This window comes from Bubalus kerabau, chromosome 16 (assembly GCF_029407905.1).
Source record: "Bubalus kerabau isolate K-KA32 ecotype Philippines breed swamp buffalo chromosome 16, PCC_UOA_SB_1v2, whole genome shotgun sequence".
NCBI lineage: Eukaryota > Metazoa > Chordata > Mammalia > Artiodactyla > Bovidae > Bubalus > Bubalus kerabau.
This window is the reverse complement of record NC_073639.1, coordinates 44,893,382-44,909,125: the sequence shown is the minus strand read 5'-3', so window position 1 is coordinate 44,909,125 and position 15,744 is coordinate 44,893,382. Positions and strand designations below refer to the sequence as shown.

At 39.6% G+C, this 15,744-nt stretch overlaps 1 protein-coding gene and 1 pseudogene across 1 annotated transcript in view; one reads left to right on the top strand and one right to left on the bottom strand.

The window, feature by feature from the left end:
* Positions 1–368: 368 nt before the first annotated feature.
* TMEM144 (transmembrane protein 144) overlaps positions 369–15,744 on the top strand; it is a 34,985-nt gene continuing 19,609 nt past the window's right edge. The window contains exons 1-5 of the mRNA XM_055550205.1: positions 369–532; positions 3,354–3,476; positions 5,971–6,070; positions 8,102–8,182; positions 15,222–15,303. Coding sequence (XP_055406180.1) covers positions 424–532; positions 3,354–3,476; positions 5,971–6,070; positions 8,102–8,182; positions 15,222–15,303 — 495 coding nt within the window. The 5' untranslated portion in view covers positions 369–423. The remainder of the gene's footprint in view (positions 533–3,353; positions 3,477–5,970; positions 6,071–8,101; positions 8,183–15,221; positions 15,304–15,744) is intronic.
* LOC129630275 (ubiquitin-40S ribosomal protein S27a-like) lies at positions 12,755–14,756 on the bottom strand (annotated as a pseudogene).

The window sequence follows — 15,744 nt, the reverse complement described above, 5'->3', positions numbered from 1 at the left end:
TTTGGTCCACAAATCTTCATTATACCAGTCTATCCACACAGGAGAATTTCTCTAAGATATCATACAAATTGTGGCCAGATCTTGGAAGAAGTTAGGTTTTTCAAACTCTGAAGACAAAGTTTGCTTGTTTTTTTCTGTTTGATTTTTATTTAGGTCAGTAGTCAGAAAATATTTGTTGGCAAAATAAAAGAAGAAAATGAATTAATGTGGGGTGTGGACATAAATTCATAATGTCCTAAGTTTTTAATCTAGATGAAGGAATCTTACCATACTTTTGAAAAACTTAATAGTATCATGTATTGATCATAACTTGCTCACAGATTCACAACTTCTTAATTATTTCATTTTTATTTATTTCAGAAGTTCTTGAAAAGAAGATCAAGTCAAAAGTGAATCAGCTTGCCCTTGGGCAGCACCAGAGCCATGAGCAGTAATGCAGCAGACCTCACCACTGGTTTCATCGCTTCTATTGCAGCCATCGTTTTGTTCGGCTCAAACTTTGTACCGCTTAAAAAATATGAGACTGGCGATGGTAATTATGTTTTCTTCATTGTTAACCTTAAGTTCATTTTAGATGTGAAGTTCACTGTTTAGGTCTTCTTTAAATGATGACTTTAAAAATGAATTTTGCTGTGCCAGATGCCAAGTGAGTAGAGCTTAAAGCAGTTGATAATGCCCATGCCAGATTATCTAAGTGCTAGTCAGTATAGGATAACCTTAATATTCTGTTTCATGGTAAAGCTAGGATGAAGGAAGCTTTTTAGCCATACCTGCTATGTTTATGGGCTTCCCTGGTGGCTCAGCAGTAAAGAATCCACCTGCCAAGGCAGGAGATGCAGATTCGACCCCTGGTCCGAGAAAATTCACTGAAGAAGGAAATGGCAACCCACTGCAGTCTTCTTGCCTGGAGAATCCTGTGGACAGAGGAGCCGAACAGCTACAGCAACAAAAGTTATGTTTACAAAGGAAGTTAGTCAGTCCTGTAATAATACTTGCTTTTTAAAACCCAACACATGATATAAAAGGAAGCAATTTGCTCATAACACAAATTTTGTGCTTGCTCATACACAATTTTGACTGACAAACCTTATGTGAACATAGAAAACTGCACCCAGATGGATAAAGGTGCATAGCAATGCACAAAATGTGCTCACACCCTCTGCCCCAAACTACCACACCCATCCACATCTGGTGTTCAAACCTTCCCAACCTTTGCAGTAATTCATGGGTTACCACACTTTTCACACTCATCTGCTTAAGTAAACTTCATATCTTTTACAAGGTAAAGTGCCATATTTATTACAGAATTTGTGAATTTCTTAACCACTTAACCAGTATAAAGCTGTACTACCATTTTTGTTAGGCTTTCTTTTTAAAAAAATAATTTATCTATTTATTTTTGACAACACTGGGTCTTTGCTGCTGGGTGGGTTTTTCTATAGTTGCAGCAGCAAGAGCTACTCCTTGCTGTGGTGCAAGCGCTTCTCATTGCAGTGTTCTCCTTTTGTGGAGCACAGGCTTCAGGGTGTGCAGCCTTCAGTATTTGCAGCTTTTGGGCTCTAGAGCACGGTCTCAATAGTTGTGGCTGCTGCTGCTGCTAAGTCGCGTCAGTCGTGTCTGACTCTGTGCGACCCCATAGACGGCAGCCCAGCAGGCTCCCCATCCCTGGGATTCTCCAGGCAAGAACACTGGAGTGTGTTGCCATTTCCTTCTCCAATGCATGAAAGTGAAAAATGAAAGTGAAGTCGTTCAGTCATGTCCGACTCTTAGCGACCCCATGGACTGCAGCCTACCAGGCTCCTCCATCCATGGGATTTTCCAGGCAAGAGTACTGGAGTGGGTTGCCATTGCCTTCTCCGCAATAGCTGTGGAACACGGGCTAAATTGCTCCAAAGCATGTGGGGTCTTCCTGGACCAGGGATCAAACCTGTATCTCTTGCGTTGGCAGGCAGATTCTTTAGCACTGAACCATCAGGGAAGCCTTCCTATCTTTTTTAATACCTTTTTTAATGACGTTTTCAAGTGTTGTGTCCTTAGTCCCATTTCCCTCATGAGCTCTGTGGGTTTTATCACATTATTTTACCTAGTGCAGTGATTTTTGAAACATACACATCACATATTCATAGAATTGACTGTAATGTGAGTTGAAGAAAGGAGAAGTAATAGTTGTTTCTATCCACTTGCTTTTCCTGTTAAAGTCAGGAAAAGGAATAGAGATGTTATGGTGAAAGTCTGGTGAGAAGCATTGTGTTATCACCCCAATTTCTTATGTCTTTATACTACCTGGACAATAGAGTCGCAGATCCTTTCCTTCCATAGCCTTTCTTCTTTTTCCCAGTGGAGTCAGAACAGGAATGAAAAGTACTAAAAGAAGAACAAAAAAGATGCTAAAGGGTAGAGGACCTGGCTTTCGGGGTTTTACAAGAACCATGTGATCCTGGGAAGCCTGATCAGCTCATTTGTTCTCAGTTTCTCATTTGTAAAATGAAGGGCTTGTAAAATGAAGTTCCCTTTCATCTCTGTGTTCCTAATTTTAGAGGTTAACAGATGTTTTTCTCTCCTCCACCATGAGATTGAGTAGCAATAAGCAAAAATCTTCCAATAGAGTCTAAAGTGCTATAAATAACGTTGAATTATAACAACCTTAGTGTTTCTTCCAAGGTTGATGTTTCTTTGTCCTTTTAATCCCTGAACCTTCTTTCTGAGCCTCAGAAAGGTACGGATATACCCCATATCACCACATGGCCTTCCAGTAACTGGCAGATAGCAGCCGAGAGCATAGGAAGGGGAGTAGAAAGGCTAATTCTCAGGTCTGGAATGTCTGCCTTATCACAGACACTCAACTCCAAGTGCATGGATCCTATACGTGGCCATAAAGGACTTTATGTTTATCTCAGAGTGACTCATATGATCTCCAAAGGTTCAAATTACTACTGTGCTATTCTGAAATTCTTAATGCCATTCTCTTTGGTCAGGAATGGCACTAAGTATGACATCTGAATAAAAATATATTGACTTGGTCCTGCCCTTACTCTTTGGCAGAAAATTCTTGATCCCTGTTAAGCAGGAATGCATAATGTAGAACAAGCTTTGGAGCCAAGTAAGGAATTGTAGTTTTACAAACTGTTAGCTATTTGGACAAGTTGCTTCATCTCAGATTTGTTTTCTCTGTCTTTGAACTAGGGTTAATTATGATGCGTAGTAGTTACAGGTGTTATAATAGAGGTGTAAAGCATCTGGAATATAGGTTTTCAATAAATTGTGACTGTTATTATAACATCTCATTGATATTCCTAAGCACTAATTTTCTTATATGGGGTTGAGCCCCTGACACTGATTTTTTTTATTTCTAGGAATGTTTCTCCAGTGGGTACTTTGTGCTGCCATATGGTTGGTTGCCTTGGTGGTAAATCTGATACTACATTGCCCTAAATTTTGGCCTTTTGCAATGGTTGGGGGCTGCATTTGGGCAACAGGTAGTGTATAATATAACTTATCCTTTAATCATTTGATACTATGATCATAATAGAAGGAAATGTTGATAGATACTAGAAATTAATGATTTCATTTCTTTCATTTATATGCTCCATAAATATTTTTGGTTCGTGTTTTTGACTCAGATATTTTCCTGACTCTTTCCTTTTAATGATTTCTTTCTTGTTCCTGCTAGAAAATTATTATAGCAAAATTATTATACTTATATTATTATATAAATTATTATAGGAAAAATGTTTCACTTGCTATTTGTTCAAGTATAAGTGCTCTGCCCTTTCTCTAGCATGTTTATCAAAAAATACTTATTAAATAATCCTATCTACTAATAGCATTTTTAGGACTTGTGCTTAGAAGTAGACAAATACAAACACAGTATCATTTCAAAAGCACTGGCAGAAAAACAAAAACAAACAAAAATCTTCCTTCTGTTGCCTTACCACTATTGCCTGAAATTTTATAGCTAGAGTTTATGCCTTTGCTTGGCCTATCAGGAATATTTTTCTTCTATTAATATAACCCTGGGGGAGTTTTCTTTTCTTTAACAAAGAAAATCAAGGATCTCTAGAGGTAATTTGATTAAAAGCAAATAGATGTTTAAATGTTAAAAATTTATTGGGCACCTACTTAATTTGAATCTCTACAGAATTAAGTGATTTAGTGAAGATGATGAGTTGGAGGACAAAAGAGTTAAATTTGCACTAGAGTTGTAATTATTGTACCTCATGTATACTTTAGTATGATTGTGATCATCATTTTGAATAGGAGAGGGGAACAGAGAGACCAGTCATTCATCCTGCAGATCTTGACAACCACTGCAGTATTTATATTCACACAGCTGTTCACACTAGGAGTTGGTTGTTGTTGTTCAGTTGTGTCTGACTGTTTGCGACCCATGGACTGCAGCATGCCAGGCTTCCCTGTCCTTCACTATCTCCTGGAGTTTACACAAACTCATGTCCATTGAGTCGGTGATGCCATCCAACTATCTCATCCTCTGTTGTCCCCTTCTTCTCCTGCCTTCAATCTTTCCCAGCATCAGGGTCTTTTCTAATGAATCAGGCTCTTAGCATCAGGTGGCCAAAGTATTGGAGCTTCAGCATCAGTCCTTCCAATGGCTATTCAGAACTGATTTCCTTTAGGATGGACTGGTTTGATCTCCTTGCAGTCCAGGGAACTGTCAAGGGTCTTCTCCAATACCACAGTTCAAAAGCATCAGTCCTTTGGCCCTCAGGCTTCTTTATGGCCCAAGGAGTTGATGGGAAAAGTTTAATTTGAGAACTGCTGCAGACTGGGATGATGTGGGTCACAGTATTTTTCTTTGGTTGCTAAATTGTGTCTGACTCTTTGGGACCCCATGAACTTCAGCCCACCAGGCTCCTGTGTCTTCCACTATCTCCTGGAGTTTGCTCAGATTCATGTCAATTGATGCAGTGATGCTATCTAACCATCTCACAGTGTAGGGCACAGTAGCTGACTGGATATGGTTAGTAGAGGAAGGGGAAGAGTTAACGGTGATATAGGGATTTTATTGTAGGTGATTAGGAGAGTGACAGTATCATTGAAATGGATGAGGAGAAAAGGGAAAAGAACATGGATGAAAGGGAAAATGATGACTTCAGCTTGGAACCTTTTTAGTTTAAAGTTCCTAATATTCCCACAATGGGGGACATCTGGTCAGTAATCTCTTATTGGCAGTAAAGCTCTGGAGAAGGTCCAGGCTAGTGCTGGAAGCATGTGTCTCTAGCTGATAGCTGAAATCACGAAACTAGTCAAGTGCCCAAAGAATATAGCAAGAGGAGGAGTGCATTTTAGGGATAATTTTTAGAGGGTGCCTCTATCCAGATGGTATGATGAGAAAGAACAGCCAAAGAATGAGAGAAACAGGAGGGAAGCTGATGATGAAGGCATCTTGAAAACCAAGAGAGAAAACCTTTCAAGAGAATATTGACTGAGTCAGATAGCAGGTCAGGAACTGAAAAAAAAAAAAAAAATGACCATGAATTTGGTCTTGAGTGACCCTCAAGAGCACAAAGCACTGGGTGGGGCAATCCAAAAGACAAGTAAATGAGCATGAGAGAGCAAAGTCTGGGGCCATATTGAGCCAAGGGCATCTGCCAATGGTTGGTCTAGGTCCAGTCTAAGAGGATGGTCACCATTAATTTTATCATTGGCCAACTTCTGCAAAATAGTCATAATGGAGACCTGCACTAAAGATGAAGAACATTGGTACAGTTAGGCAAAGAGCTAATTTAACATTTGCTTTGTAGGATTTTGCCATAAACCTGGCTCTTTTAGCAATCATAATCATGAGGTTAATGCCAAACATTGGTTGTTTTATTTTTAAAATGAGGAATTAGGCTTTACTAAGTTTGTCCAAATCCCATAAGCTTCATCTGAAATTAAAACTAATTTAATTTACAAATAGATTTTCTGTATTGAAAAATAACACCTTTCTTCTGTATATTTCACCTACAGGTAACATAGCTGTTGTCCCAATTATCAAAACCATTGGTTTGGGCCTTGGAATCTTAATCTGGGGATCATTTAATGCCTTAACTGGATGGGCAAGCTCAAGGTAACACAAAACAGGGTGTTTTCAACTCAGATTCTCTTCACTCACATTCTGTGTAAGGCAAACGCTGATTCCTGCCCTCACAAAGGTCACTTCTTGTAAGACGTACACGTAACATGTGCTATGTTGAATTATTTGCCTTAATTCTAAAGAAGTGATCTAACACGCCAATCAAGATAAATAATTTTCTTTAGAGAATGAAATAAGGAGAGAGAAAGGGCATTGATATTTATTTTCCTTTTCTGAGTGTGACTGTTTTGTTTCACATGTTGTACACATAATCATTCTAATCTTATTTCCACAAACAAATGAGGTAGGTGCTGTCTTAGAAGACAACTGACACACAAAAAGATGAGTGACTTGTTGAAGGTCACGGAGCTGATGAGCCGAGTTCAAACCCAGGTCTAATAGTTCTAGAGCCTATATTCTTCCCTGTAGGGTCTGAGCCAGGGTCAGCAAATCATTGCCCAGCTTCTACTTTGTAAATAAAATATTATTGGCACACAACCAAACACATCCGTTTTAGGAACATTTACAGCATGGCTGTTTTTACCCCATAAAGGCAGGGGTGAGCAGTTACCAGAGGCCATCCAGTCCACAAAGCCTAAAATATCTACTCTCTTGCCCTTTATGGGAAAGTTAGCCAACTCCTCAGCTCTAGAGTTGAGCTGTCAGGTGGGGTTGCCACAAAACATGTGGCTGTGTATATTTAAATTCATTAAAATGTGATAAAATTAAGCATTCAGTTCCTCGGTGGTACTGGCCACATCTCAAGTGCTCCATCACTGTATCTGGTTAGAAGCTGCCCTGTGCAACCATGGAACAGCCATGGAACATTAGAGAAGTCCTGTTGGACTGTGCCACCCTCTGTCAGCATTAAGATGAATATTCCAGTTGAGTTTGGGATGATAAATGGAAGGAGGATTTTATTCTAACCTTACTTTTCCAGCTCCTCTTCCTACTCAAAGCACTACAGCAACCTCAGTTATAATGAAGCAAACTAACCTCCAAGACATTCTTTCCTGTCCTTTCTCCACCCCCAGTCTGCCTTTTACAAGTGCTGTTTTCTTCTTCTTGCCTCCATTTTTCCTCATCCTTGGATGGTTCACAGTGATTATTGGTAATGGTCACTGCAAGATCAAGGGATTAAAAACAGAATTTAAAGCGATGCCAAAGAGTAGAGATCTTTAACCAAATAGTCACTGAAGTTTATTTCAAATTCTATACAAAATTGCAGTCAATTTATCAGCATTCACTTAGCCACTTAACCTATTTTTTCTTCTTTATTTCTTAGTCTTAAAGTGAAAGGGAGTTTTCTTTTAGACAAGTACTTTTACATATACTGACTCATTAAATCTTCATAAGAAACTTGTATATTAGGTATAATTATAGATATAATTATCCCCATTTTAAACATGAGAAGTTGAGACACAGTAAAGGTAGTTAACTTATCCAAGTCACAGTTAATAAATCATGGACCTAGGGTTTGAATCAGGAATCTGATCTTGAGTCCATGGCCTTAAACAGCGTGATGCACACATATTCAAAAATATGCTTTTTTTTTACAATTTATTTATTTATTTTATTGGAATATAGTTGTTTCATTATGTTGTGTTAGTTAAGTGAATCAGTTATACATACACATATATCCACTTTTTTTAAGATCGTTTTCCCATATACGTTATTATAAAGCACTGAGTAGAGTTCCCTGTGCTGTATACAGTAGGTTCTCATTAGTTACCTGTGTTATACCTAGTAGTTATATATATGTCAGTCCCAGTCTCCCAATTCATCCCACCCCGCTTCCACCCCTTGGTGTCCATATGTTTGTTCTCTACACCTGTGTCTCTATTTCTGCTTTGCAAATAAGTTCATCTGTATTGTTTCTCTAGATTCCACATATGCATTAATATGTAAATTTTATGGTATATTACCTTCTGACTTACTTTACTCCGTATGACAGTCTCTAGGTCCATCCATGTCTCTGTGCAAACAGTGCAACATCGACTTTGATGTGACTTTCTCCATTTCCAGGTTTGGCTGGTTTGGAATGGATGCAGAAGAAGTGGCAAAACCAGTGCTCAATTATATTGGAGCTGGGCTGTCTGTAGTAAGGTACATGGCCATTTATAATCATTTAATTCTTCTTCCCAACATCAAAAACCATTTTTAAAGATCCTGATGTGTTTACATTGTTTTACATCCACATCTCATCAATCAGCATGATTTTTGCCTCAGATCCTTCATTTACATTGACAGCCATGATGACTTCAGAGGATACAAAATGCCAGCTCTGGGGTCCGGAGCCCCAGCTTCACAGCTAGAAAGCTCTGAGACCCCGGGAAACTGTTCAGCTGTTGTCAAGCTCACTTTCATTATCTGTAATATTCAGAAAGTCCTAAAACATGGCTCATAAATGAGGATCAAATGGCCGTTAAAGTATTGAGTTGGCCAAAAAGTTCATTCGAATTTTTCTGTATGCGCTTATGGGAAAACCCAAATGAACTTTTAAGCCAACCCCATATTTTGCAAACTAGAAAATCCTATACGAATCAGCGTTGTGCTGGCTTCCTGTGGTTCTGAAATAGCTACTGGCATGCTCTTCTCATTTCTTACGGATTCTTTGCCACTCGGTTTCTGCTTTCCCATGGCCTCACTCCCGTCTCCTCAGCCTGCTCAGTTAAGCACACTCTCACCTGTGACAACACACACTTCTGTAGCTGCCTCTTTGGGGATCTAGTTATAGTCACTGCATGAACGAGGGTGAAAGTGACTCTGAGTCTCTGCATGGCAGCGTTCAGTCCATAAAAGTCATTGCTGAATTAGGTCACCTTTGATTCACTCCCTTCTCCTCTCTAGACTCTGTCTATATTTCCTGTCAGCACCTCACATAATGGATAACACTGCCTGCGAAGATTTTAGTACTTTTTTATTCTTCAGGGAAAAAACACTATATTTCTCTTCCTCCTGTGGTGATGACTTTTCCCCAGTCACATTCAGGAACAATCTCTTTGTCACTGAAATGTTGCCTTCGAGAGTGGTTCCAGGCCAATCAGAGAGGAAATAATATAGATTATTCTACAATAGCAGATTCTTGACATTTTTGGTTAGAGGCAATTTTGTGCCTTGTGTACAATTCACATAGCATTCGAGCTTTGAATAGCTTTCTCAAAAACCATTTTTTACTCCCTAGAATTGGAATGTGGCATGCGATTATCTTGACTTAATGGTAATTTAAGACCAATTTACCCAGTCCATCAGACATTGTTTCTTTTCCATATTCCTTCTTCTTTAGAAAGTGTACATTCTTTGAAATGACAGATTATTCATGATTTACCACTTCCACCTGTGTGACCTTAATTTCCCTAAATCTTGGTTTCTTTGTCTGGGGATAAAGTGTGGATAATAATTGCACCAGCCTTATATGACATTTTGAGCATTAAATGAAATAAAATATGTTAGACACGTAGCTAAGACTCTATATGTTGGATAAGTTTAATTACAGTAGTCATTCTTTTGTTAGTAACTGTTCCATGCTCAGTTACTCTTTCCTCTTTGGACCTGTGGTGTCCATCCCTGCAATCAGCTAGTCAGAGTGCCTGGGGAGTCTCCCAGTTTGGCCTGAAGCTTGATCTGAGACAGGGAGATGCAATGGTCTCTGCTTGTGGTGCATCCTGGCTCTCTTTTGTTGACCTAAAATAAATACTACACGGCCAGATAGTCCCCAGCCAAAATGGGTTTATTCGGGATCAACAGAGAATTGCCATTCGGGGTCTGCGGCCATGACAAGCCAGTACCAGTCTCCCACAGCAAAGGGAGGAGAACTCTATAGAGGGGAGAAGGAAGCTGGGAAGGCTACAGTAAGCAAGGAGTGCATGGATTTTCCCTGACTGAGTCCTGGACAGGAAGGAAGAGGCACCTTTTTCTTTTTGTTGGCTCTACCATCCTCACAGGGTGTGAGAAATTTCCTTTCCCTCTGTTTAAATAAAGGTTCTGTTTATTAAAAAATTTTATGCTTTCCTAAGAGAAATTTATAAATTAGTTTATTCTGAGTGGAATTCACTGAAATACCTTGGAGTCTCATGGTCAGTAAAAGGAAACGTGACATATGGTCATCTTGGTTTAAGATGTTGCTTTCTTTTTAAAATTGCAGTGATTGCTTCAGTCCTCCTGACCATCATGTCTAAACGGTTGCTTAGGCCATGTCTAACATTACGTTTCTCCTACATGATATCTATTGTAAGGATCAGTCACTTTCCACATTAGGACCACTCCAGGCATCCTAAGCAGCAGAGGATTTAACAGAGGAAATTGTTGACCAAAGTGTTACAAGGACCAAAGGAGCAAAGGGAAGGAAAGTGGCCTCACCAGAAACCCCAGAGCCCCTGTTCCTGCTGGCTCTGGGGACAGACTCCCTGCCCTGAGCTACCGCCGCCATTGGAGCCCCCACGAAGGCAATATAGCGCCTCCCTACCTTTGCCTTATTCATGTGTCTCCTGCTGGCAAAGCCAAAATGAAGCACAGTTTGGGAAAACATAGTTTTCAGTCTTCTGGGCTCCATGGTTCAGGATAGAAGTAGAACTGATGCCAAGAAACAAAGTTCAAGACACTCTCTTAGACATGCTTTAGTGAAGATCCTGGAGTCAGAATTCATAAAAAGACAGAGTTCCTTTTCAGTTAAAAGCAGGCTCTGGATTATCCTTGAATCTGTCTCCATTCTTTACTTTCTTGTTTTCCCTGGAGAATGGCACTGTGAAGAAACCCAGGTCTTGGACTCCAGCCGTTACCTTTCTTCAGAGCCATGGTCCTTACATGGAACTGTGGAGCAGGCTAGTCATGTTAAGGTAGGTGCTCTCCAGGCACCTCCTACTCCATTTCAGGTGGGGTTACCTGTGGAAGGGAACCCTGCCAGGTCAGGAACAAGGCCAAAACTGTGCAAACCCTGGGCTGTTGGTTCCTTTCTCTTTGCCTTCAACATTTTCAATCAGAATTACTTTTCTTAGGGCTTCCCTGGTGGTCCAGTGGTTAACACTCTGTTCTTTCAATGCAGGGCACACAGGTTCAGTCCCTGGTCAGGGAGCTAAGATTCCCACATCATGTATGTCCAAATAAATTAATTAATTTAAAAAGTACTATTTTTAAAAAAATGAATACTTTTCTTACTTTAGCCTTCCCTGAAAACTGATTTCTCTTCTTGCATTTCATCTCTGCGTGGAAGATATTAGTCACAGTCATCCAAATTCAGAAACTCAGGCTTCTTATTTTTTTTTTCCTTTATAACCCCCCATATCTAATTCTGTAAAATTCTTTTTGAATGTTTCACAAGTTCCTCCCCTCCTTTGCCTTGGCCCCTGTCTATCTACTCACCTGTAAACAGTTGTAAAAATCTCACATCTCATTTCCCTAGTTCTGTTCTTTACTTTGTCAGAATGACTTGCTTGTATCTGCTCTCAAATCAGGACATCACTCGTCTATTTAAGAACCTCTGAAGGCTCACCACTGGATTCAAAATAAATCTGTCTCCTTAGTCTGGCATGTCCCTCATAGTTACAGATCTAGTGCTTCTTCCTAGCATGGTTTCTCCTGGGTTGTCACCTCATTGACCTGGAATTATTTATCACCGCGTATCTAGCACTTCCCTCAGCCCCAAAAGCCCTTTCCTCTGCTTCGAGGGCCACCCTGAAATTTCAGGTAAGATTTCCCATCTGATGATGTTTTCTTCTTCCTAAATTCCTACTGTATTTTGCACTTCCTCTATTGATATTATCCACATCCCCCAGGTCTGTTTTGTGTTATTCACACAACTATCTTTATCCTTAAACCATGGGATCCTAAAGGACAAAGTCTCCTCTTTGGATACCATGTCCCTCACCATCACTCTCAGACAGTGCTTGACTCAGAATAAACACTTGTTGAAATCAGTTGTCAGTGTAAACACACACGCACATCAGTTTTCCTAATAGAAAGTTGCAGATCTAGGGAAATTGAAAGGTGGACAATGTAGAAAAGCACCCTTGCCTGTAATATAATTAATTTTTTTTCTTTTTCTTTTTTTGCTTCCCATGCTTTTGACAAGATTTCTAGACTTTCTCATGGAACTTTGTGTTTGACAAACTGCACCAAGTTCTTTGCATCTATAACCCAGAAGACCATGTGATCTATTTACCTTTATGTTCATATTAATATATTGACATATATGATATGTCTCATTAGCTGGCCCTAACTTAGTGCCACCACATCCTCTCTTGACCTGACTTAGCTGGGATTCTTCTTTCTGACTTACCCATTTTGTGTCTAGTCACACAGGCTCAGATGACTTAGTCTTGATTTCTTTCATATGCTCAGCACCCTTCTCTTCCATCCAGTTTATAGCTAAGGTTCTCAACTGATTAACATATTTTGAGCTTTTATCATGTGCCAAAAAGTACCTTGAGAATTTTGTGATCATTTTTTTGAATTGTTTTTCATTATTAAAGACTATAATTGTACACTATGAGAAGTATAGACCAAAACATAATTATCGGAGGACAGTTGCTCATCACAGCTCTCTAAAGCGGGTCTCTCCCCATTTTTTAGATGAAAACAGTTGAAGGTCAGCGAGGTTAACTGATTTGTTGGAAAGTCGTACAGGTGTTTGAAGAAGCGTTCAAGGACTTTTCTCTGGATCCTTCAAGTATTTTTTTTAATGTTAGCTCATATCTTTATTAACCAATATACAATTACTTGTTTTCTGGTTTGTTGAAACAATAGGTCAGACAACATTTGCCACAATAATGTCTGCCAAAATGACTAGCCATAAAAATTCCAGCACCACATTCATCTGAGGGACACTCCCAGTGAAGGCGATTGATTTTGCCATTCTCATCTACCTTATAGTATTTCAGAACAGCCAGCTTAACCTTCTTTCTCTTATGCTTGTTCTTCTTGGGAGCGGTGTAAGACTTCTTCCTTTTCTTAGCACCACCACAAAGTCTCAACACAAGATGAAGAGTGGACTCCTTTTGAATGTTGTAGTCAGACAGAGTACATCCATCTTTCAGTTGCTTGCCAGCAAAGATCAGTCTTTGCTGGTCAGGAGGAATTCCTTCCTTATCCTGGACCTTGACCTTTACATTTTCTATGGTATGTGAGGGCTCGACCTGAGAGTGATGGTCTTCCCCATCAGGGTCTCCACGAAAATCTGCACCTTGGCGGTGGTTCCACCACAGATGGCGGATCCGAAGCTCCTTCAAGTATTTCTAAAATATCATTCTCTGTTGTTATTAGAAAACAGACTGGTCTATACAAAGTAGAAAGTTTTCATGGTAATTTTGAGGAGAAAATGCAAAGGTAGTGTCTAACATTAGCTTTGCGAATTAATGTATATATGAGCACACACATTTACATATTTAACAATTAAGATAGGCAAGTACTTTGAGGACCTTGAAAGAGATAGAAAATGTGGTTCCTATTCAATTTTCTAAAATTGGAACATCTTTAGAGAAAAAAGATTGCATGGAAAATGGTCTGGATTGTGTGATGACGGTTCTCAGTGTTGCAGGAATTCAGAAAAGAGGAGGATTTGGGGAGGATTGGCCTGGGGAGAGCTCCCATCTCACAGTCAGTAGTCACCTCTTCTGTAGTTTGAATAAGAGGTGAAAATATGGTATGCCCAGCTAAGGAAGGCTGGCAAGCAAGACATGAAAGCTTGGAGCAGAGGCTGGTCAGAGAAAGAAGTCCATGGGGGAGTTATGTTCAGGAAGGTTGAGTGTGGCATGAATTAGAGAGCAGTAAAAGGAGGACTTCCCAGGCAGTTCATTGGTTAAGAATCTGCTTGCCAGTGCAAGGGACAAGATTCCATCTATGCTCTGGGAAGATCCTACATGCCAGAGGGCAAATAAGCCTATGCGTCAAAACTACTGAAGCCCATGTACCTAGAGCCTGTGCTCTGCAACAAGAGAAGCCACTGCGATGAGAAACCCACGCAGCACAACTAGCGAGAGTATCTCTCACTTGCCACAATAAGAGAAAGCCCACACACAACAAAGACCCAGCACAGCCAAAGATAAATAAATAAATATATTTTTAAAAAATCAAAAGGAAACTTGAATTTCCTATGGGATGGAGTATGGAGCCGGTTAAGTGTATAAAGCAAACAAGAGACTGAAGTAAGGAAACCACTAGACATTTTTAATTTTTATACAAATGATAGCATGTCTGGGTGCCCACGTCTGCCCCCAGCTGTCTATACTATTTTAGTCTCATGTGTGCATTGAAAACTTCTTATATTGCTTTCACTTTTGAGCCATGCAAATGTTTTAAAAAAAGAAAGCAAAAGAATACTAGAGTTGTAACTTTCCTTCAGTTAATTAAGTAACACATTTTAACATTTCTGGATAGTTTTTAAAAGTCAAAGTCATTGAGGTATTTATTACAAAGATGCTGGACATGAATAGTTAGTAAATTAGGAGAGAGAGTTTCAAGGGCAAAAGAAATCATTAGGTTTACATGTGTCTTTATCTCTTAAATAGTCTGGAGGTCTTTCCATATCAGAACATAGAGGGTATCCTCGTTCCTTTTTTATGGCTGTGTTTTATTCCATCACATGACCATGAAGATCAGCTCACCTGAGTGTGGCTGTGCCTGTGTGATAGGGCCTGGAGCAGCATTGGTAAGGGCAGGAGTGGACGCACCTGTGCCCTTGGTTCATGGCCCCAGAGTCTGCTCCCTAGGGGTCACACAGTCTGCATTCATATCAGTGGTGCTTTTCTCCTCCAGGTTGTTCAAGCATGTTAAGCTTTTGGGGCTTTGTCAATAGAATAGGTGAGACATACATTTCAATGTAGTTTTCATTTGTATTTTTCTTACCATGTAATTCCAGCACTAAGCAGGAATAAAAAGAAGGATGGGGTCATTGACTGAAACAAGAAAACTGGGAGAAAGAGCTGATTTTGGAGGGAAGCTTATGAATTCAGCTTTTAAACTGTTGACATTAAGGTTGAGGAGAGACATCAAAGAGAATGTCAGTGCTGGAGAAATGGCAGGATCTCTGCAAAGGCAGTTTGGAAGCAATACCATTAGGTCTTCATTTTAGCTCTGTTTTCCCTTAAAATGCAGGCATCTTAATGTGAACCAGGGTTATGATAAATGTCACTAAAATTTGTTTTCTTTACAGTGCTTTCATATTTTTGTTCATCAAAAGTGAAATACCAAATAACACATATTCTGTGGACACCACACCACTGATATCAGAGCATGTGAGTACAGAATGAGAACCACCTTGATCTGAAACATGAAATTAGGATAAAAGGAAACTGCACAGATTTGAACTCAGATGAGAGGATGGTGGGGCATGTTGTTAAATCAAGGCTATCTGAAATATCTTAGCGCATTTATCATGGGTAGGTTTATGTAGCAGTCAATCTGTATTTCCACAGTAAAATTTCTCAACGAATACAGAGGTCTAGTTGTTTTTATTAATGGTAGATTCCTAGTAGATGTTCATACAAGCCCATATTTTGTAATAACTTAAGGATGTCTTGGTACAGCAATTCTAAATACTACAGAGGAGGATGAAAATTACCTGGAAAGGAGGAGGGAGGAGGTTTTAATAACTCTAGGGAGGGCAGCAGGTAACCGATCAGAGGAAGTTAATGAAAAGGTAAATCAGGTCATATGAATATAGGAATTAGACTTGG